The 24,590-nt window shown below is 42.1% G+C and overlaps 2 protein-coding genes across 2 annotated transcripts; one reads left to right on the top strand and one right to left on the bottom strand.

Annotated features, from left to right (window-relative positions):
* The first annotated feature begins 3,108 nt into the window (after nt 1-3,108).
* On the top strand, nt 3,109-17,433 carry LOC109404017 (uncharacterized protein C18orf19 homolog A). The gene is made up of 2 exons (XM_019676880.3): nt 3,109-4,063; nt 17,006-17,433. The coding sequence occupies exons 1-2, from the start codon at nt 3,406-3,408 to the stop codon at nt 17,242-17,244; spliced, it is 897 nt and encodes a 298-aa protein (XP_019532425.3). The 5' UTR covers nt 3,109-3,405; the 3' UTR covers nt 17,245-17,433.
* Nucleotides 17,434-17,529: 96 nt separating this feature from the next.
* Nucleotides 17,530-20,066, bottom strand: LOC109404016 (glycerol kinase). Its single transcript, XM_019676879.3, has 5 exons — nt 19,777-20,066; nt 19,021-19,695; nt 18,104-18,920; nt 17,938-18,042; nt 17,530-17,809 (listed from the first exon to the last, which is right to left on the bottom strand). Exons 1-5 carry the CDS (start codon nt 19,852-19,854, stop codon nt 17,700-17,702), a joined length of 1,785 nt encoding a protein of 594 aa, XP_019532424.3. The 5' UTR covers nt 19,855-20,066; the 3' UTR covers nt 17,530-17,699.
* Between the last annotated feature and the right edge of the window lie 4,524 nt (nt 20,067-24,590).

The raw sequence follows: 24,590 nt of genomic DNA, 5'->3' as shown, positions 1-24,590 counted from the left end.
CGATTGACCGTTACCTCAGCTTCGGGGTTCACATACGGGAAACCCGAGTAAAAATCAACGACCGACTGAATATGATCAAGGTAATATCTGGCATCAAGAGCGGTAGTCATCCGCAAGTGCTGATGAACATTTTCAAAGCACTAATAAGGAGCGTTATGGAATACGGCTGTGTCGTGACATGGAATGCCAAGCAAACCAATAGAAACATCCTTAAAACACTGACAAATCAATGTCTGAGGAAAGCGACTGGGTGTACTAAGAGCACACCGCTTAATGCACTCGCAGCTATATCTGGACAAGAACCGTTAGACCTTCGAATGGAATATGCAACCGGCAGAAATGTAGCGCGATGTTTCGAAAGGAGAAACGTAGTTTCGAAGCAGCTAATGCAAATACCTCAAATTGAAAATGGCGAGGAGGACAAATACTCGTACATGGAAAGAGTATATAGCGAGAATAGGAATCTTTTCAACAAAATCATGCCGATAGAGGAAGTACCAAGCTTCGTCGAAGTCGAAATTTGTTCAACATTAGAAGGCGTTATTGGACCCAAAAGGAATCAACCGAAGATGAAGTTAAAACAAGCGACACTAGGGGTAATGCACGGCAAGTACAAAAACCGAGGACGTGTATTTACCGATGCGTCCAAGGAAGCAACAGTTTGTGCAATAGGGGTGTATATCGAGTCAGTACAAATTAGAAGATCCTTCAGGCTGGAGCAGGAAACAAGCATTACCGCTGCGGAGATCCAAGCTTTGATAACTGCATTACATTTGATCGAAGAGCACCAACTCCGACGGCAGGTGATATACACGGACTCGATGGCTGCCTGCTACATGCTGGAAAATGCTCTGGAGACCCGAAAAGCAGAAAGTATCATCACGGAAATACTAAAAATAGCACATCGGTGGGGTGTGTCCATTCAGTGGATACCAAGCCATGTCGAAACACAAGGCAACGCAGGGGGTGGGAAACTCGGCACAAAGTGCCCGGCACACTCGCCGGCACACTTTTGGCACATTTGCCGGCACATTAATGACGCTGGCTGTCATCAAACTGGCAACACTTTTTTATGTTTTTTTTTTCTGGAGGAGAAAGAAAATGAAGAAGAAAATAACGAAAACAATTTTTCTCAATACTTTGGAAAAAAAATGCAACTGGTATCGAATGTTTTTGAAGCTCGAAAGCTGCCATGAAAGCTGCAGTTTTCTTTCCAGCTGTGTCTAATGGGAGGCGTAACAAGAATGAGGACCAGGATGAGGACCCAAAGCGCTGGATTTCTTAGCAGCAGCAGCATCAAGATCAAGTCTTCCCCTGTCTTCCTGATTTTACTGAAACAAGCGCATCCCCTGGCGCAGCTAGTGGAGGTTTCCTACGGTACTGATATACTGATACATTTATTCGGTCTCGGTGGAGTAAATTTTAGCCAAAAACATGCTTTCAAATACCAGAAAGATCGCAGCATAATCAGGAGATTGCTTTTGAATCGGTTTTTGATTCCAATAAAGTTGCAAGAATCAGGATCAAAACAAAATAAGTGAAAGGTTGCCAGATACACAAAAAGCAATTAATCAACTGACAGCATAACTGCCAGCACGCTGGCACACTTCGGCACGTTCGGCACATCACCGGCACATTTGGCACAAAATGAAGTGTGCCGAGTTTCTCACCCCCTGAGGCAACGACTTGGCGGATGAGTTAGCCCGACTCGGACTTCAAGAAACCTCAGGGGGTGAGAAACTCGGCACACTTCATTTTGTGCCAAATGTGCCGGTGATGTGCCGAACGTGCCGAAGTGTGCCAGCGTGCTGGCAGTTATGCTGTCAGTTGATTAATTGCTTTTTGTGTATCTGGCAACCTTTCACTTATTTTGTTTTGATCCTGATTCTTGCAACTTTATTGGAATCAAAAACCGATTCAAAAGCAATCTCCTGATTATGCTGCGATCTTTCTGGTATTTGAAAGCATGTTTTTGGCTAAAATTTACTCCACCGAGACCGAATAAATGTATCAGTATATCAGTACCGTAGGAAACCTCCACTAGCTGCGCCAGGGGATGCGCTTGTTTCAGTAAAATCAGGAAGACAGGGGAAGACTTGATCTTGATGCTGCTGCTGCTAAGAAATCCAGCGCTTTGGGTCCTCATCCTGGTCCTCATTCTTGTTACGCCTCCCATTAGACACAGCTGGAAAGAAAACTGCAGCTTTCATGGCAGCTTTCGAGCTTCAAAAACATTCGATACCAGTTGCATTTTTTTTCCAAAGTATTGAGAAAAATTGTTTTCGTTATTTTCTTCTTCATTTTCTTTCTCCTCCAGAAAAAAAAAACATAAAAAAGTGTTGCCAGTTTGATGACAGCCAGCGTCATTAATGTGCCGGCAAATGTGCCAAAAGTGTGCCGGCGAGTGTGCCGGGCACTTTGTGCCGAGTTTCCCACCCCCTGAGAAACCTCAACTTTGTTAGAAAACAACCTTTTTGCGAAGGACGTTTTCATCCTCCTGAGAGCGCAGATGATGCAGAAGACCAAACAATGGTACGAGAGCTACTCCATCGAGAAAGGAAAGCGATACTTCGAACTACAAAACGTATTCTCAGAGAAACCCTGGTTCAATGGAAAAGACTTGACAGGAAAAGAAGTGAGGCTGATCAACCGATTAATGACAGGGCACAATTATTCACGCTACTGGCTGGCGAGAATGAAGATCGTGGACGATGAATCGTGTGAATTGTGCCAGGAAGCCGAAACAGCAGACCATGTTATTATGGACTGCCCAAGATACGGCCACACAAGGATGAACTACAGTTTCGAACGCTCACATAGGACACTAATGGACGTACTGAAATCCAAAAACCTTCTCCTATACAAAGAAATCAGCGACTTTGTGAGATGCTGCAAATTGGATTTGTAGCTAGAAAGTAACGACCCAACGTAGAAGTCAACAGGGCATATAGTCAACTCTGACTGGCCCTCAACGCGAACCGTCAACCAGCGGTTCAACCAGAAGAAAGAAGAAGAAGAAAAAGCGAAAGCCCCACTGACGTTCCAGCCAGCATGCAAAACGTGGGACGGTGGGTGGTGGAGCAAACGCTTTTCGAGTTTCACCGAACGAACGCCAGTCGAGTTGGGCGAAGTGCGAAAACGTAAACAGTCGCATGAGTAAACTCTCTCCTTTCTGGTGGTAGCCAAAAAAACCGGTCTGATTATAAAATCAACCAAGTTCAGAGATAGTCAGTGACTAGAGAGTGTTCTTTGAAGATAAGACATCGGATGTTCTTCCGTACCAAATAGAAAAGTTGCACAATCGTTCGCGGGGATGCGTTGTTTTAGAAGGTGCGAAAGTGAAAGTTGAACTGAAGAAGGATTCGCATTGCTCGACCACGAGAGTATTACGACATACACAACGCAATGTCGTCAATGGTAATCGGTTTCACGCGTGTGACGCTGACCGGGCTAGGAACAGCAGCGAGGTCACCCGCAAACAGGTTTTTGTCGCATCTTCAGCTGAATGGTGCCCAACTCAGGAATGTGGCTGTTTGCTCCAGCAGCAGAGGATTGCACAGTTGGAGTAGGCCGAGCCCGATATACGCAGATCGCAGTAGACTGGGGTGCTTGGTGGATCTGCAACGGCAACAGTTTCAGCATCAAAGTGTGCGGTGTTTCTTCAGGGATGTGCCTGACCGAGCACAGCAGATTCCAGAGGACAAGAAGGGAGAACCTGGATCGACGGCGAGCAGTAGCCAATCATCGCCCGTCGATGGCAGTGGTAGCAGCAGTGGAATGCAACAGGAGGAACCGGCCAAGCTTGGCCTATTTGCACGCTTCAAGAAGATGTACAAGGAGTACTGGTACGTGCTGGTTCCGGTCCACTGCGTGACGTCGGTGTTCTGGTTGGGCGGTTTCTACTACGCGTCGAAGAGTGGCGTGGATGTAATTGCCCTGCTAGAGTCGATGGGAGTCTCGCAGAAGCTGATCGATCCAGTGCGGGACTCCAGTCTGGGGCATATTGCGGTCGCATATCTGCTGTACAAGATTGCAACACCGGCGCGGTACACCGTCACGTTGGGTGAGTAGCTTAGTGTATCAAAAAATCTCAAAATTTTCACTGTAAGTCGATCAACTTGTCTATCAATGGGAAATATCGGATTATTATACCGTGTGAGCACCATATTATAGACAGCTCCATATTCTGAACAGTCGGCTAACGCAAAATAGATTTTCCTTTTATGAAGCATATATTGAATCGATTGTTGAGTTGTTAATTTTATTGAGCCCCTCTACTATCCAATCGTTACAAAACATATCGTTTTTGACTGAACTGCGAACGTAGAGAATGTGTTTGTACATAGTAAGTAGCACTATGTGTTCAGAATTAGGACCACGGCTTCTTATGGTGTCCATAATTAGGAACACGTCGTCCACAAACAAAAACATGTCAGGATCAGAGACTGGAAGTTTTTATGAGATTTAATTTATTTTATACATTTAGCTAGACAACAAACACATTTGATGGTAATGTGAAGCATTATCTCTAGCAACAAGAACTTCCATTTATTTTAGTGTTTGTTGTGAGATTCCCTTAACCGTTCAGAATATGGGTACCGCACGGTACATGAAGTTAGAAAGATTCTAGTAGGGTAGGACGGGGCAAGATGAGCACCCCTCCGTTTTACTACTTTTAGGATGAATTTTGTCCAAACAACATCATAATCCGTTAGAATAAAGTTCATTCTATTTGTAAACCTGAAAAAAGGTACTTCATAATGAACGAATTGAAAAATATCGTCAAATTAGTCAATAGCATGGATTTTTAACATTTTCTTATAAGAAATCATCCAAATAAAATAAGGCTTTTACGTCAGAATCAAATGTTTACCATAATTATGGTTATCAGCCAATATTACTAGCATACTACAAAGCATTTTAAGTTATATTAGAAAATATATTCTAACAAAAAACATTAAAATTTAATCAATTTTAGTTATTTCTCTACATTGGGGCAAGATGAGCACCCCTGATGGGAGTATAGAAAATATTTTGAAATTATTGTAATCCACTCAATAGTGTCAAACATTGGTTTCCGTATCCTCTGTAACTATTTGGTTGCGTAAATTTCTAAACATAAGCCATTTAATAATCGTTCTTTGTTTTTCGGGTCATTTCGTATAAAGTATTATAAAACCGCATTTTTTTCAAAAATCGAAAAAGAAACTGATAATTTTGGAACGTGATACCATAGTTATAAACGAGATTTACTATATCAATCACTGTATGGCCAATTTATAGTTAAAATATTGGGTTTTTAATGAAGTGCTCGTCTTGCCCCGCAGCATGTTCGAACTGCCCATAAACATCTTTTTTGTTTACTCTAATAAATCATCCTTATTGTGAATTTTGAACCCTACCATGTTTACGGGTGGTAGAAAACATGATATAGAAAAGAACTACTGAGAGGTACCTTGAAAAATTGTGTTCACATTCAATAAACTCAGTGTGATCCTTAGGGTGCTCATCTTGCCCCGCCCTACCCTAACAAAGGATTAATTTATCCGATGCCAACTTTAAACAGTTACATTTCCAGATTCAATGAAATAAGCAATCATGACTTGAAAAGTACGCTATGGCCCTCTATGATTTCCCAATTAACATTTTCAGCGCTATAAGCTTCAGTTATTTGCTTTCTGTTGTGTAATCATCGAGTAAAAGCAGTCAACGCTGAATAAAAGGAAAGCTAGTCGAATATAAATCATAAGCTAATACACGACTGCAAAACAAGCACCATACAGCTATCAAACTCGGTTTTCAGAAATCCATTGCTTGTCACTGGGGCTGCCTTTACTCCACTCTATTCCAACTCCAGGAGATTTCCCGGAAGATGTGAAAACTTGAACACATCGAATAGGAGTCCCCACTAACAAAACAGCTGCTACTATACAGTACAATTCGTTATACTGACAAATCCCCAAACCAACAGCGCTTTAAAGGCCGTTATGCGATTTCATTACGGCTAGAAGCTGTAATGAAGAAACTGTCGGTTTACCAACACGGCTTGTCGGATATAAACATTATTGTCAAAACAAACTTTAAGCGGGATATATATTGCATCTTGCTTTGCTTTTTAGATTACCGTGCAAATGTTCAATCGTCTAAAATATTTGTTCACACGTCAAACACCAAAGAAAGTAGCAAGTAAACAAACCGATTATTCCATGCACCACCCAAAAAGTGTAACCGACGCTTAAAATTTCTAGCAGCGAAACGAACCAATGTATGCTGAAACTGGTGGGAACATATTGTGGTGTGACAAAAAATTTCTGCAGGGGGTCGAATACGGTGCAAAAAAGCAATAGCTACTACACAAATTCTTTACAGCTATCCATGTCTGTGCTGTGAAATTATTTGGGTTGCTTTTACGGCACTTTAATTCAATGTCGGAAGATTTGCCGAAAGATGTGCAAATCGAGTAAGAGTCCCATCCACTACAACATCTGCTTTTATACAGTACGTTTTGTAATGTTGCCAAAACACAAAACAGCAGCGCTTCGTAGCCGTTTAAAGAACACTCTTTCAGCTAGAAGCTGTGAAGAAGAATCTGTTGGCGCAACCACACAGCTTGTTCAATGTAAACATTATTGCGTTTGACGTTTCACAAGCTTTTGTAGCAAGATGAAGTTGGGTAAGGTTTCTTGTGGCACAATTATGAAGCCTTGTCTGGAGTAAAACAAAACGGGCTATTTTCTATGTCATTTATAATAGCAGTGTGGCAGCGAGGACATCATCGGGATCAGTGGATATGGAGATCGGGAGTTCGATTCCAAGTGGCGGCAAGTACTTTAATTATTCAATTTTAAAAGTGATAATTCCAGTTCCACATGTATTGCGTCACGGTATCCATAACCTAATTATATTTAATCGTTTAATTTGGCGATGCCGTAAAACTATTATTTAACGACTGCGAAAAGGCTGAAAAAGCGCCTTCTCAAGATGTTATTCAGTTAGGGGTTACATAGGAGCCGAGAAAAGAGCTATGGCTAGGTGGTATAGAGGCTGATCGCACAGCATGTACAAGTGGATTAAGTTCGCCAGATTCATTGGTATAGGGCTTGCATAGAAGCTTCCGTCCATATGTACAACACAGTAACTCAGCATCAAGCCGTATTGAGGACGCTTTGTTGACGTTTACATTCACAATAAATGTTAGTTGGGTTATCTTGTTAGAGGGCAGAATTAAAAGACACAAACTAATTACATTCATTGGAGGAGGGTATGCTGATTAGGATCGATTTCTTCGGCTTGAGGACAAACGTCTTAAAATCCACAAATCTCGAGAAGCAAGCTTCGAATAACAGTGTGATTTTTATTTTGCTCTTGCTCACTTGTAATAAGCTGCCCAGGATGGAAACGCTTACGGCAATATCCGGTCTGGTGTTTACCGCCACGTACAGCAATTTTCTAATGAGGCTGGCGTATTGGTGGTTGTACGACAGCATTTTCTGCTCCTCCTTTTGCTGGATGTGGCCAGGGTCTAGGATGTATTTGGACGGCTTCGCTTGATTCATGCCGAACTGCTCCAAAACTTGCTTGATGTACGTCTGCTGGCTCAATGAAAATCCTTTTTCGTTGCGTTTGACTTTTATTCCAAGGAAATGGCTGATATCGCCCAACGACGTTTGAAGAAATTGTATTCCTCGTCATCGTTGCAGGCAATAACCATGTCGTCCACATAAATCACCAAATACGTATATCGTTTTCCGTTGCGTCTCACATACAAACATGGATCGTTCTTGGACTGCTGGAACTTCATTCGCTTAAAACATGATCCAATTTCTTGTTCCAAACATGGCTAAACCTACTTCAGTCCGTAAAGGGATTATTGTAGCGAACACACGGCATCCCTGTTTTCATCGTCGTATCCGGGTGGTTGTCGCATGAAGTTTGACTCGTCCAGTTCTCCATTCAGGTATGCGGTTTTCACATCTGCATGCTTCACGACCATTCCTCGTTGGCTGGCAACCGTCAGCAGCACCCGGAAAGTCACCTGACAAACCACCGGAGCGAAGACTTCGTCATAGTCTGTCCAGACTAGACGGGCATTATATCTTAACACGCTTTTTAATCTTCGTCTAGCTTCCGCTCGAAGATCCATTTGCAGCCAACCGCCTTACGTCCCGGCGGTAAATCCTGCCATGTGCCATTCTCTTGCAACGACATCATCTCATCGTCCATAGCTGCCTTCCACAACTCCGTTTCAGATCCTTTCAAGGCTTCATTGAATGTCCTCGGCTCGTCAGTTAAGCCTGGAACACAGCGTCCGTTCCGTCGAGGTTTGCGTTTTTTTGACAGTTTTCCCATGGGAAATGTGTCAAACTACTGTCACGCACACGCAATCGTATGCATTGTGTGGGGCACTTTAGCTTTCGCACCATACCAGTGGTCTCTCAATATCGTTGTGGCAATACTCCTTCCGTGCTACGTATCGGCCGACGCGCTGACGTATTTCCATCATCAGATTCGTCTTCATTCGTTGTATCGTAGAAGCTGGAATCTGTATCCTCAGGTTCTTCCTCAACCCGGGTGTCATCAACATTGCCTTCTTCATCAGAAATTCTCCATCTCCATCAAACTCAGGATTGAACGGAATGACTTCAGCTTAATATTCTACAATTTGCGACGATACCGGACTCTTGGGGGAATTATCTGCTTCCTGATCTTCCATTTCGATGAACTGCGTATCTTGCACATAATCGCATAGGTTACGTCAACCATTGACAATGTCAGCACTTACAAGCTAATATCTGTCAAATGTGCATAATTGTGACCAGTTTTATTCAATAGAGCACAAGATTTAATCACTAGCTAGATATCAACGTGAAAAAAAAACATGAACATATCATTAATCATTGTTAAAATTTCACAAGTTTGTTGAAAACTACAGTGGCGCTTACGTCAACTATGCGATTATGGGCAGTATGCCGGCTGATGATTATCTTGTCGGTATCCGGATCAATGAACCGAAAAATTTTGTGATTGTCAGTATACCCAACGAATGTCTGCTTATTTTCCTTTGTATCCAGCTTCCTCCGTTTCTCAGCCAGAACATGCACGTAAGGCGTCTGTTCACGCCAGATTTGTTTATAATATTCCTACATGCGAGAGATCCACTGTAAAGTTAGAGATATAGATTCTTTGTATATTTGGCTGTATTCAGTATTTGATCGTCCATGATACAGACCGGGCGCGAATAAAGATTGTATTCCAAGTAACTGGATGTGTAAATTATTCGCGATAAACTGGAAGGAGTCCAAAGTTAGAAAGAACCAGTAAGACGCTCTCTGACTATCGAACATTGGTCCTTCGAACCGATTGAAACGTTCCCGTACACAACAATGTCTGCCGCAAGGAAAGTTAAAGGTCTGCAAATAGAAAAGGAGAATGAATTGGCTTCGTTTGAACTACTGTTCAACTTCATGGGTGAATACAACGAGCAAACAACCACCTCAGCAATAAAAATCCGTCTCGAGAAATTAGAGAAGCTTCACGAGCAACTGATGGCTGTGTACATGGATTTGCAGCTCAACGACGAAGATCCTGAAAATGTTGCGACCTACCTGATGGAGAAAATTGCGTTTGAGAAGAAGTACTACATATATGGTGAAGGAATTTCTAGTTAGCAAGCTAGAGCAGGATCCACAAAACGCAGAACGGTCATTTCGCCTGAATGAGTCCATCGTAGTACAGCAAACGGTTCCGAAACTACAACTGCCAAGAATCACTTTGCCCAGGTTTTCTGGAAACATAGAGGATTGGTCTACGTTCCGGAATCTGTATATCGCCCTCATCCACAGTTCGGCTGAGTTGCCCACCATCGAGAAATTCACTATCTTCGTTCACAACTTGACGGCGAGGCTTTGTTTGTGATTAGTTCACTACCGCTCACACAAGATAACTACGTTGTGGCATGGGATCTTCTCGCGAAACGATAGTCCTGTTTAACGACGTAGGTTGAACTTGCTCTAACTTGCTCCATCCTGCTCTTTCCCGTTTGTTGACAAATGGGTAAGAGTAGGATGCAGCAACTTCGAGCAAGTTCAACCTACGTCGTTGAACAGAACGGATATTTCAACAAGAAGCTGTTAATACGCAAACAAGTACAAAAACTTTTCCAGCATCCCGAACTGAAGCGAGAGAGCTTCTTGATCTCACTGATGGTTTTGAAGGGGTAATGAAGGCTTTGGATCAAGTTTCGCAGGATGCAGACTATAAACATCTATTACTTGTGCATCTATTGTACACAAAACTGGATACATCTACGCGTCGCAGTTGGGAAGAAGAGTCATCAAAACAGGACACAGACACCATTGCAGAACTGCTCGAATTTTTGAGACGTCGCGTTCGAGTATTGGAATCTATGTCTGTAGAGCAGAACAGTATGTCCAGGAGAAGATGGGTCCAGATTGGTGAGCATGTCATCTGATTCGGAAGAAGAATATGCGTTCCACTACACCATTTTGTTGTGGCGAGTAACCTGCTGTGTACTGCAAAACAATCCCGTTGGCTCGGTAGAATTGCCCCAAACGCTTCGCCTTATACTGACCACCCTGGTCTGAGCGGATTACAGTAGGATTTCGTCCAAATCGGTTCCGGACCACTGCAACGTATTCCTCGATAACTTCTGTCGCTTCAGATTTTCGCTTCAAAAAATACACAACCGTATAGCGGCTGTAATCGTCTATGGATGCCAGGAAATATCTTGTTCTTGATCCACCCGGCGTCACAGCATTCATCGGTCCGCAGATGTCCATCCTTCGCCAAACCTTCACGGACAACTCGCTGGATCGCTTCCGGAATGCGATGTCCTAGTTTACAATGCCACGAATGAATGCAACCCTTCGTATGATGTGCAATCTTCATACTTCGCTCGGTACAGGTCTTCAGTTGATATAATCCTCCAACCTTGTGCGCAACTGCCGCAACAATGCCTCCATACTGAATCACGCAGCCTCGGGATTACGTGAACGTCACTTATGCTCCCTTGTTGACTAGGCTTCCGTCGGACACCAAGTTGGATTCCAATTCCGGAACATAGAAGACGTTGCCGTTGATTTCTTGTTGCTCTCCATTATCATCTTAGCATAACAGACGGCCGGTTCATACTCCCTGGACATCCGTTTCGTTGCCGTCAGCTGGAGTGATGGTCACGTCAGAACTTTGCTTCAGGTCCTCGAAAAACGATTGATCGCAACACATATGGGCAGTAGCACCGGAATCGATTATCCACGTCTTCAACTGCTTCTGGTTTTGGGATGCCGTGAACGTAAACGGTGTGATTTTCGCTGTCTTCCCTTTCGGCTTGGGCTTCTGCTGAGTACCTCCTCGTCCTGCAAACGTGGACGAGCCTTCTTTCTTTATCACCATCGGACAGTCACGCTTCATATGGTCTGGCTTCCGACATTGATGGCAGATGATGGTCTTCCTCTCGGTACCAACATGCAGGATGGCTTCGCCTTGACGGGCCTTCTTCATTCTCTTTTGCGCTTCGTCCAGTAATTTTCCTTTCATTAGCTCCATGGTCAGGTCCTTGTCTTCACGAGTCTCCAATGCCGTGGTCAAGTTGCCAAAGGAATCCGGCATGCTCTTCAGAACCATTGCTACTTTCAGGTTCGCATCCAATTCCTGACCCGTGTTCACCAGACTGGAGAAAAGTTCTTCCATCCAGAACAAGTGGCCTTCCATGTCTCCGTTTTCGTTGTACTCCGCCTTGCATCTTGATTTCGTCCCACACGTAGCCTTCGCGGTCTTGCAGTTTCTAATCAGCGGATGTTGGCAATCGTCAACCAGAAGGGCGATTGTAGCCCGGGCCTTCGCGTCACCTTCCTTCCAAGCGTCCGTCGGAATGGTTGGGGGCGGCCTCCGACACGAACTTCCACAAATTCTCCCGGACTAACAACATTTCGACCTTGAACCGCCAGGTTTCATATCCGCCGCTTCGTAACTTCTCGATACTGAATTTTCCACCGTCCATCGTAATCTTCATGTTCGATCTTCGCAGTGATCTTCCCTGGGCCAATAACCTACGGGAGGTGGGCCGTAGTCGTTGTCGTGAAACAACCTTCTTCTACAGTGGGCAAGAACAGAATGAATACATTTTTATTTTATACGTATCTATTTAATGACATATCGACTAATCATAGCCTACTAGAGTTTTCCAGTCGCATCGCTTCCAACAGAGGATTTTGTTAAGAAATATTCGAGATAATTTTCTATGGATCTTTACAGCGGCTTATCTAGGCACATCTCCATGAATTTCACAGAAATTCCTTTAGAAATACGTCTACAGATTGTTCCCAAAATACTTCAAGAAAATCCATCGCTAATTTGATTAAAGTATTTCCAATGGTTCAACGTTTCATGGAATCCCAACAAATGTATCCCAAAGAGATGCTTCCTGGATAAATAGGAAGTTCTTCAGAAATTCCTACGAAAATTTCCCTGGTATTTCTTCAGATACCGCTCTAGAGAGGTACTCAAGAGTTCTTCCTGAGATTTGCACAGGGACTTTATTGGAGATTTCTTCACAAATTCCTTTAGGGTTTTTTTGTCAGAAATTTCTGATCGAATTCTTCCTGAAAAGCCTACAGGGATTCTTTCAAAACAATCTCGGGAGAGCGGGGATGGTATGCTCCTCAGAGTGTGTGCCGGTGTGCGCGGTTTTATTATGAAAATGAGCTGCACATTTTTAGTGCGGAATGCCATCCCTGCGGGAGAGATATCAGAATTTTAGATATATGTAAAGGAATTTCGGTAAGGTAAGTTCTTTGAAGTTTTTTTAAAAGAAATTCCTTTTAAAATTTATGAGTTTGAGTGAAGTTAGTCGGTTAAACAAAATCCTTGCGAAATCTAAGGTTATTCGAGTGAACAAACTTCGTTTGCCAAATGGCGATCTGACTTCCTCTGATGAGGAAGTTCTGGAATGATTATTCAGCACACACTTATTACATCTTCGGATGAACCTGGTGTCTTTTCTTGTAATTTTGATTCCCTGGCCTCGGCTCGGAGTATTGTAACTATAGAATCGATTGAGTGGGCACTAAATAGCTTTGATCCTTTCAAATCTCCTGGAGCAGATGGGATTTATCCTTCAGAAGGGATTCGATCATTTCAAACATGTTTTGAAACAACTACTTGTTTGCAGTTTTGCTACAGGGTATATTCCCAAATCCTGGCGGGATATTACTGTAAAGTTTATTTCGAAAGTGGGTCGTGCGTCGTATGAAGAAGCAAAGAGCTTCAGACCTATTAGTTTGACCTCTTTTCTTCTGAAATGCTTAGAACGCATTGTGGATCATCACATCCGTGATGTTCATCTGGCCAACGTGCCTCTTCATGTGAACCAACATGCCTACCAATCTGGTAAGTCCACTGTGACTCTTTTACACAAGGTTGTTTACGATATCGAGAAAGCAGTCTTGTCTGGGTGTTTTCTTAGATATCAAGGGTGCCTTTGATAACGTGCCTTTCGATGCCATATTGGAAGCCGCACGGAGTCATTGTATATCTCCAATGATTTCCAATTGGATTCACCAAATGCTCAAAAACCGATATCTCTTCTCGATATTGCGACTAGCAGGGATTAGGAAATTGATTGTTTGTGGATGCCCCCAAGGGGGAGTCTTATCACCGCTTTTGTGGAATGTCGTAGCAGATACGCTATTGAGGCAACTCAATAATAGCGGTTTTCCTACTTATGGTTTTGCCGACGACTACCTAACATTGTTAGTCGGTATGTGCATCAGCAGCACCCTTTTCGACCTGATGCAAAACGCTCTTCAGGTAGTTGAGGGTTGGTGTCGCCAATATGACCTTTCGGTTAATCCGAGTAAAACATCTATTGTTCTTTTCACGGAAAAGCGAACCCGTAATGGTGTTCGATCTTTACGTCTCTTTGATTCTGAAATCAATGTGACTGAACAGGTAAAGTACGTTGGAGTCATTCTTGATTCCAAGCTTTCCTGGACACCTCATGTTGAGTTCAGAATTAAGAAAGCTTGTATGGCCTTCGGGCAATGCCGACGAACCTTTGGTACAACATGGGGTCTAAAACCCAAGTATATCAAATGGTTGCCTATGGATGTCTTGTGTGGTGGCAAATGGGCGAAGTGAGAACGGTCCAGTCAAAATTAGGCCATCTCCAAAGGATGTGCTTAATGGCGATGTCTGAAGCGTTCTCTTCAACTCCCAAGGCAGCGCTCGAAGTTCTCTTTGACGTTGCCTCACTACACATTCATCTCAAACAAGAAGCACTTTCTTGCACTTACCGGTTACGGGTACTCGGTCTACTAGAGGAAACTCCTGTGAACACACACCTCGTTGTTTCCACTTTTGGTGAATGAGCATAGAGCATGAGCATAGATGACCGTACTATTCGTAGTTGCTACTCCGTGATTGACCAGAACAATCGAAGTTGCACAAGGAACCAACAGACGGAGCTTGGGAGTAGCTTATCGTCCTGTGCATCTTCGAGAATTCCAAACTTTATTAGGTCAATAACGGCGCCGGCCACGTCCTTACGGTCATCGAGGAAGGAAAGGAATGTTATTATGACGTGCGTTGCTTACTAAAGACCGAGATCACCTCTGCGTCTCCACGTCTGTCATGGGAAGGACTTTTTGTTAGTGGGGAGGGGAAAGGGCGCATGATATGAGTTCACTTTGGTAAGTGGAGTGATTCATGCAACCCTATTAATATCAAACCACTTATTTTCATTTGGACTAAAACAAAACACATGCCGACATCGAAGATGACGAACCATTCAGATAGTTTTCGAAGTGCGAAAATTAACGAAACAGAAAATAAAGTGATTTGAACCAACGTGGCTTTGGAACTTGGGCCGACACTTGACGTGACGAACATTTCAATGTCTGTTGACTAAAATCGCAAAAAATGTTGTTTGTTGCATTTATCGTATCATAAATCGCCCCGTACGAAGATGAGCAGTCAAATAGACGACGACGACGACCGAAGGAAAACGCGGCCTGTAAACTTTGCCTCCAAAAACTCACGTTGTTTCCACTTTTGGTGGAATTGGGACAAAGTTGTCCTTGCTCCAAGTGATCTAACAATTGCTTGTAATTTTCCATATAGGACATTTTCCACGAAATTCCCTTCCCGGGAAGAGTGGACATCTGGATATCTGGATATCTGGAAAGAAGTATTTCAGACGGCATCGTATGTTACACTGATGGCTCCCTTCTCGAAGGTCGAGCAGATGCTGGTGATTATTCTCGTGAGCTAAGGCTTTATCAGTCTTACTCACTTGGTAGACACTGCACCGTTTTTCAGGCCAAAATCTTTGCTCTTATGTGCGGAGTGCAATCAGCACTTCAGCAGCACGTAATGGGCAAAGTAACATACTTCTGCTCAGATAGCCAGGCTGCTATTAAAGCACTTGCGGTGGCCAACTCCAGGTCGAAGATAGTTATCGCTTGTCGAACTCAAATCGAGGAGCTGAATTCAGCAAACACTGTTCACCTTCTATGGGTACCTGGTCATTCTTCCATCGCTGGAAATGAATTGGCTGATGAGTCAGCTCGCACTGGAGCATCACATGACTTCATTGGCCCTGAGCCAGCTATTCCGATATTGAAGTGTTGGGTAAAGCTTCAGATTCACACCTGGGCTGCCACTCAACACAGACAATACTGGAATAGTTTGGAGTCATGTCGTCAAACCAAATTGTATTGTACTGAGCCATCTCCAAGGGTGGCAAAGTATCTTGCAAAGCTGTTAAAGCAGAATTGCAGCATTCTGGTCAAAGCATTGACTGGCCACTGCTGACTCAGCTACCACATGGCGAATATTCAGCAAGCTGATTCATTTGCATGTGATCTCGCATGTGATAGCTGTGAATCCGATTATGGAACTTCGTATCATTTGATATGTAACTGTCCTGTTTTTGCGCAACTGCGTTTCCGAGCATTCGGTAAACACTTATTAGGTGAAACCGACTTCAGAGACCGAATATTCAGGATATTTTGTGGTTCTTAACCCACTGTGGTAAAGAGCTATAGGCTCTCTTTACGCTTTATGCGTTATCACAGTGCCCTTCTCAGGGCGCTGTTTGAACCCATTGTGGTACGCTTATGCGTTAGTATCCTCTTCCAGGGTATTTTTCCTATTTCCCTACCTGTCCTTATCCCCATCCTTATACTTATTTCCTTCCTTTTCCCTCAGGTAGATGACGAAATAGGCTATTATTTTGGCGATGGCACAAATGTCCCAAATGGAGGATAACGTGCCTCTGAAGCCGGCCTTCTGATACCCGATAGTTCTTCATAGTTCATAGTTCTTCATCGGACTCGAGCGGCTTCGTGTCATGTCATGTCCTGACCGACATGTAGATTCAGCTGCTCCACGGATCCTTCACTTCCAGAATTTCTTCCGTAGATGCATCAACCGAAACAAGTTTTCGATGCGACTGGATCACTTCTTCCGCCTTTGCGAAGCTTCAGGCTGGTAAGGAGATGCACGTGCTCGATGCCAATAATCATACTGCGTTTCGCATTCACATAACTGCTGGCGGGAAGACCTTGTAGGTGTGAATAGGATCCTGACAGATCGGAATAGTTCGATTCACGGAGCTATAACAACACTTACATAATACGCCCGTGTATAGGACACGATTTGCTACTAGTATCTATAACCAAAAATAATATCAAACTCTGTAATTATGTAACCTTGTAACCATGTAACATGTCAAGGAGGGCCTCTTTTGCGCCTCTTTTTCTTATAATCAAAGCATAAGGCTGAAAATCCCTATAATAAAGACCCAATAAAATGTGGATATCATTTGCTAGTACGACCGCACTCCAACCAGTTGCTACTTCATTCGACAACCTCCACTAACTTCTTAAAAATCGAGGATATTTCAAATAAAAATCTGCTTTGTGGATGACATGTGGGCATTATAGCCAAATCATTTTCTTATTATCTTCCTTCTTCACATTTCCAGGCGGTACCACCCTTTCCATCAAATACCTGGTCCAGTGGGGCTACATCAAACCGATGCCCTCCAAGGCCAAGCTGGTCCAGATGTACAAGGACAAAAAGGAGAACCTCCAGGAGCGGATCGCCGAAAAGAAACAGGACTTCCACGATCGCAAACAGCAGCTGACGGATGCGAGCAAAAAGAACCTAGAGGACCGGATGAAGACGATCAAACCGAAGAAGGACGTGACCGAGCCAAAATAGCCCCGAGTGGAATCACCGTTTACTGTTGTGTTCGTTTCGTACTCTTCTGGTTTGTTGTACTGTAAAAACAAATGTATGTAAAAGTCGTTTCACGTGCTAAAACAAAGTGCTAGAGTTCTCTACTTGGAAATTGTTAATCATGCTTCGTTTGAAATTTATTTTTGGCAACAAATAAATCCTTTAAACAGACGTTTCTTACTTAAATGGAGATTTCTTTCGAAGGAACAGCCCACGTCCAATCTTGCAACAATGTTCAACATTTATTTTTTACTGGTAATTCGTAAAAAAAAGCAAAGCGTCGCAATTTTCCTAATTACATATCCTACAATAAAAGATAGTTTGTGTCATCAACAGCTTTCGAAGAGAAACGGGGGCAAGAAGCAAACAACTAGGTATCTGAACTCGTTGGAACGTCTCGCGAAAGGAACAAACAGAAACCCCCTAATCCTGCGCACCTAGGAGGCCGATCGATTCTGTTGGAGAATCTGCGCCAGTACGATGAGGGCAAACGAGGAAATTAGGTAGATCCCACCGGGGATCGAACAGCGGACCGAGTACTCTGGATCTGCGGATGGGATGATGTGGAGGTAATAGGTGGAACTTAGAGGAGACGATGTTGTTTTCAGCTTGAATAGTTTTTGAGAATTGTCGTTGGTACAACCAGACGAAATATTTAAAAAGTTCTAGACTTACCCAGTTCCTCCTGCTGGAATTTGGAAAGATCCGTCTCCGAGACGGAATCGAAGTTTAGGCAACGATCGACTGCAATTTTCCACTTGCGAAATTTCATATCACGATCTGAAAAACAAAACCACAAATCAGAACGATAGCCCACAGAAACATCACTCCTTCTCCTTACGACTAGAATTGAGTGCCGGCGTGTACTGATCGGTCGGCGGAATGCAACATGCTCGAAACTCGTCCAGGGTGAGTATTTCCATGGCCAGCCCCGCGGCCAGCATGGTTCCGAGGCAGGCCGGCGTCGAGGTTTGTGGCCGTTCGATGGCCACCCCGCACAGGTCGGCCATGATCTGCATCAGGAAGGGCTTCTCGCTGAGATCCCCGCCGGCGACCAGCTTCGTCACGGCCGGCCACGTTCGGCAGTCTTTGGTGAGCGATTCCAGAACCTCACGCACCTGGAAGCAGATGGACTCGTAGGCGGAGAACAGGATCTGCTGGGCCGTCGTTTGGAGGGTCAATCCGAACAGCATGCCACGGGCTTTGTACCTCCAGTAGGGCGTGTAGTAACCGCTGAAGGCCGGGACCAGAATAACTTCGTAGTTCGGGTTCTTGAACTTCCCGGTCTCGCTCTGAAACGCCCCGAACGAGGAACTCATCGAGCAGATCGATGACAACAGGGCAGACGGTCCTCCCGGATCGCCCAAAAAGCTCTGCGTTAGCGATCCATTCTGGTTGGAATCGCCGGGTAACTTAAGGTTGTCCTGCAACCAACTGAGGGTACTTCCCGCATGAGGAATGGCACCTTCCAAGGCGTAGAAAGTTTTCGCCTTCGGACCCAGCTTGAAGGCCACCGTCGAGAGCAGGCCATTGTCCGAGTCGATGATTTCCTGAGCCGTGTTGAAGAGAAGGAAAGATCCTTCGTCCACGTTGCACGTTAGCTGCCCTGCGCTGAGACACATTTGCCCGACCAGTGCCGCCTGCTGATCGCCCATGCACTGAAAAGAGAATAGTCTATTTTATTTCGATCTAGCAAGAGAAGCACCAAGATAATAAAAGCATTAAAGTTACTTGATTCAGGATTTAAAATCTACTCACACTAGCAATCGGTATTCCCCGCAGCGGTCCCTCGCTAATGTATCCGTAGATCTCCGCACAGCTCCGAATCTGCGGGAGAATTTCCTTAGGAATCTTGAAAAAATGGCACAACCGGGCGTCCCACTGCAGATCCGCCAAGTTCATCAGCATCGTCCTCGAAGCATTCGTCACATCCGTCATGTGAATTCCTCCATTCACTCCACCGGTCAAGTTCCAAACCGCCCAGCTATCCAAAGTACCGAAACAGACCTCCTTCCCTTCCACTCCTTGAACATTATCCAGCATCCACCGGACCTTCACGGCGCTGAAACAATTGGCCAACGGCAGCCCACAAACCGCCTTCAGGAAGTTAATCTTCCCCTTCACCCTCGCCAGCAGCCCCGCCACCAAACCGGAAGTCCTGGTGTCGCACCATCCAACCGCATTACATAACGCCTCTCCCGTCGCCCGATCCCACAGGACACTCGTCTCCCGCTGGTTGCACACCCCAACGGCCACCATGTCGCGCAGATCGATTTCCAGCAGTTCCAGGTTCTGCACCGCCCGCTCCATGCAGACCCGAATCCTGTCCCAGATCTCCGCCGGATCGAACTCCACCCATCCGGATTGGGGCGAGTGCGCCTCCAGCGGCTCCTCGTGACAGGTCAACACCTCGGCATTCCGCGCTGCATAAATCTGCGGGCAGAGAGCAGAGAGTGTGTTGTTTCGCAATCAGATCGATACGGAAAGACCTTGAAGAAAGTGTGCACCACTTACCAAGAATTTACAGTTGGAGTGGCCCACGTTCAGGACCCCAACCAGCGGACCGAACTTACTGCGGGACGGGCCGTTCATCTTTCGCTGCGACTGCTACTGGTTGATGGGCATTCTAGAGGATGAAGGATACACCACCTAACTTAAGCGTTTTCGTTTGTTCGTAGGCAAAAATAGGATAATGATGACTTCACAGCATCGCGTTTTCTTCGGATGCGCGAGAAAAACAACACTCTGCTTGGGAGATGACGAGACGAGAACGTTGAACAAGAACAGGAAGAGGGAAGGGGGGAAAACGCTGTGTTTTGATTTTCGCCGACTGACTGACAACCGCGAGTAACGGGAATCGAATGAACCGTTAAGATGAACTTGGATGAACCTAAAAGCAAATCGAGTGAATCAATGCTGCTCTCAACCGAATCAGCTGCCATCTGGTGTCGGGTTGATGTGAACAGTACAGGCTTTAGGCCCGATGTTGCTTACCAGTACAGAAAACAGACATCCAAGTCCAGCACAGAGAACAGACGTCTATCTTCGCTTTCTGCCTCGTGTAAAACTTTGTAACGGTCATATCAGAGTATGTGGTTATGCTCCCGTTGCGCGGCGCTAGCGTCCTATCACTTATATTGTTGTGTTGTCATATTAGTTTCCAGTGCTCGCCGTTTTTGGCCGTTTGGCGCTCGTGTCGCTTTGTGGGCTAGTGTATTTTAACGATGAACACTGCCATCGTGGGGTCAAATCGACTTTATATGTGGGGCAGTCTCCGTTGGTGGCGTTGAGGTACACTTAAATCCTTTACACACGAATTCGACGTATTTTTGTTCGAGCTTAAATGTCTGTTCTCTGTGAGTCCAGTTCCAAAACTGTGTAAGGAATCAATCAATCAATCAATCAATCAATCAATCAATCAATCAATCAATCAATCAATCAATCAATCAATCAATCAATCAATCAATCAATCAATCAATCAATCAATCAATCAATCTATCTCTATCTATCTATCTATCTATCTATCTATCTATCTATCTATCTATCTATCTATCTATCTATCTATCTATCTATCTATCTATCTATCTATCTATCTATCTATCTATCTATCTATCTATCTATCTATCTATCTATCTATCTATCTATCTATCTATCTATCTATCTATCTATCTATCTATCTATCTATCTATCTATCTATCTATCTATCTATCTATCTATCTATCTATCTATCTATCTATCTATCTATCTATTTATCTATCTATCTATCTATCTATCTATCTATCTATCTATCTATCTATCTATCTATCTATCTATCTATCTATCTATCTATCTATCTATCTATCTATCTATCTATCTATCTATCTATCTATCTATCTATCTATCTATCTATCTATCTATCTATCTATCTATCTATCTATCTATCTATCTATCTATCTATCTATCTATCTATCTATCTATCTATCTATCTATCTATCTATCTATCTATCTATCTATCTATCTATCTATCTATCTATCTATCTATCTATCTATCTATCTATCTATCTATCTATCTATCTATCTATCTATCTATCTATCTATCTATCTATCTATCTATCTATCTATCTATCTATCTATCTATCTATCTATCTATCTATCTATCTATCTATCTATCTATCTATCTATCTATCTATCTATCTATCTATCTATCTATCTATCTATCTATCTATCTATCTATCTATCTATCTATCTATCTATCTATCTATCTATCTATCTATCTATCTATCTATCTATCTATCTATCTATCTATCTATCTATCTATCTATCTATCTATCTATCTATCTATCTATCTATCTATCTATCTATCTATCTATCTATCTATCTATCTATCTATCTATCTATCTATCTATCTATCTATCTATCTATCTATCTATCTATCTATCTATCTATCTATCTATCTATCTATCTATCTATCTATCTATCTATCTATCTATCTATCTATCTATCTATCTATCTATCTATCTATCTATCTATCTATCTATCTATCTATCTATCTATCTATCTATCTATCTATCTATCTATCTATCTATCTATCTATCTATCTATCTATCTATCTATCTATCTATCTATCTATCTATCTATCTATCTATCTATCTATCTATCTATCTATCTATCTATCTATCTATCTATCTATCTATCTATCTATCTATCTATCTATCTATCTATCTATCTATCTATCTATCTATCTATCTATCTATCTATCTATCTATCTATCTATCTATCTATCTATCTATCTATCTATCTATCTATCTATCTATCTATCTATCTATCTATCTATCTATCTATCTATCTATCTATCTATCTATCTATCTATCTATCTATCTATCTATCTATCTATCTATCTATCTATCTATCTATCTATCTATCTATCTATCTATCTATCTATCTATCTATCTATCTATCTATCTATCTATCTATCTATCTATCTATCTATCTATCTATCTATCTATCTATCTATCTATCTATCTATCTATCTATCTATCTATCTATCTATCTATCTATCTATCTATCTATCTATCTATCTATCTATCTATCTATCTATCTATCTATCTATCTATCTATCTATCTATCTATCTATCTATCTATCTATCTATCTATCTATCTATCTATCTATCTATCTATCTATCTATCTATCTATCTATCTATCTATCTATCTATCTATCTATCTATCTATCTATCTATCTATCTATCTATCTATCTATCTATCTATCTATCTATCTATCTATCTATCTATCTATCTATCTATCTATCTATCTATCTATCTATCTATCTATCTATCTATCTATCTATCTATCTATCTATCTATCTATCTATCTATCTATCTATCTATCTATCTATCTATCTATCTATCTATCTATCTATCTATCTATCTATCTATCTATCTATCTATCTATCTATCTATCTATCTATCTATCTATCTATCTATCTATCTATCTATCTATCTATCTATCTATCTATCTATCTATCTATCTATCTATCTATCTATCTATCTATCTATCTATCTATCTATCTATCTATCTATCTATCTATCTATCTATCTATCTATCTATCTATCTATCTATCTATCTATCTATCTATCTATCTATCTATCTATCTATCTATCTATCTATCTATCTATCTATCTATCTATCTATCTATCTATCTATCTATCTATCTATCTATCTATCTATCTATCTATCTATCTATCTATCTATCTATCTATCTATCTATCTATCTATCTATCTATCTATCTATCTATCTATCTATCTATCTATCTATCTATCATGCATCTATCTATATATGCATCTATCTATATCTATATCTATCTGTAGATAGATATCTACAAGGGCGTAGCCAGAGGGGGGCAGGGGGGGGCCGTGCCCCCCCTGGTCCCTAGATTTTTTTTAATTCAAGGCAACTCAAACATTATCAATTGTTCAAAGTTCCAGAGAAATTATGTCAAAAAATAAACTATTCTAATAATTAAGGTTTTTATCCATATTTATCAAACCTTTTAACTCGAAAACCACAAGAAATTTCGCAAAGTATTTCTCCAAGAGAACCACTTTGATCTAATCATAGAATTTTACCAAATAACAAGCTTGGTTGAATGGTTGAATTTTGTGATGTTTGTTCATGAACTACAAAATCAACATGCCAAATTTTACAGATGCCGGATCCGGTTCTGGTAAGGGAAAAGAAGGACTTTGTAGAACCATATGCTGCTATAAAGTGTAGTAGCACCTAATTCACGAATTTTTACTCGTATTCAATTCAAACAATCGTCATGCTAAGAATAAAATACCTGAGATTTCGTTATGAATTCTTTTAAGAACATCTTTAGAATTTCTTTCAGGAATTTCTTAATGAGCTTCTCCAGGGATTCTTTCAGGAATTCCTCAAAGGACTTCTTCAGGAAATTCTTTCATTGGCATCTTGCTGAGTTCCGATAGTGATTGTTTCAGGCATTGTGCTAAGAAACGCTTCATGGATTCCTCCCACGATTTCTTCGGAATTTTTTTTACAGATACTTCTGCAAGGATGCATCGATAAAATCCTCTTAGAATTTTTCATGGATCATGGAATTCCTCTCGGGGTTTCACCAGATATTCCTTAGGAAATTTCTTCTGCGATATCTATAGAGGTTTTTCCAGTGATTGTTCCTGTGTTTTTTTTTCAAGGATTCCTTCAGAGATTTCTCAGGTTTTCTCCATATTCCACTAGAGATTGCTCTTATAATCCCCTGAAGAAGGTTTAAAATAAACCGAAACCGTTGGAAGTTGAGGCAAACTTGTTTTCGCTGCTGTCACCGACTGCAAAAGCCGAGAGAATCCCCGTATCCGTTCAATCTGAAATAATTTGAAGTATTTCAGCAGGAATATCTACTAAAATCCCTTTCAGAAAATTGAACCAGAGAATATCTAAAAATTATTTCAGGAATTTTTTAAAACATTGTATAAAACATTATATTGGGAGTAGATCCAAAGAATCCAACAATAATTCGTCCAGAATTTATTGCAGACATGGATTTCTTCATATTCCTACAGAAATTCTTCCAGGAACTTCTTAAGAAAGTTTTCCTGGGATTTCTTAAGGAATTCCCCATGAAATTTCTTAAGGAATTCCTCCAGGGATTCACCCGGAAATTTCTTCTGTGTTTCTTTCAGAAACACCTCCAGGGATTATTTCAAAAATTCCTCCAAGAATTACCCCAAGAACTCTTTTTAGAATTCCTTCAGGATATCCTCTTGGTAATCTTTCAGAAACTCCTCCAGGAATTATTCCAATACTTCCTTCAGGGACTGTCTAGGGAT

This window comes from Aedes albopictus, chromosome 1, assembly GCF_035046485.1.
Source record: "Aedes albopictus strain Foshan chromosome 1, AalbF5, whole genome shotgun sequence".
In the NCBI taxonomy this organism is placed as follows: domain Eukaryota; kingdom Metazoa; phylum Arthropoda; class Insecta; order Diptera; family Culicidae; genus Aedes; species Aedes albopictus.
Note: the sequence above shows the minus strand (reverse complement) of the source record. Positions and strands in the feature narration are given on the sequence as shown.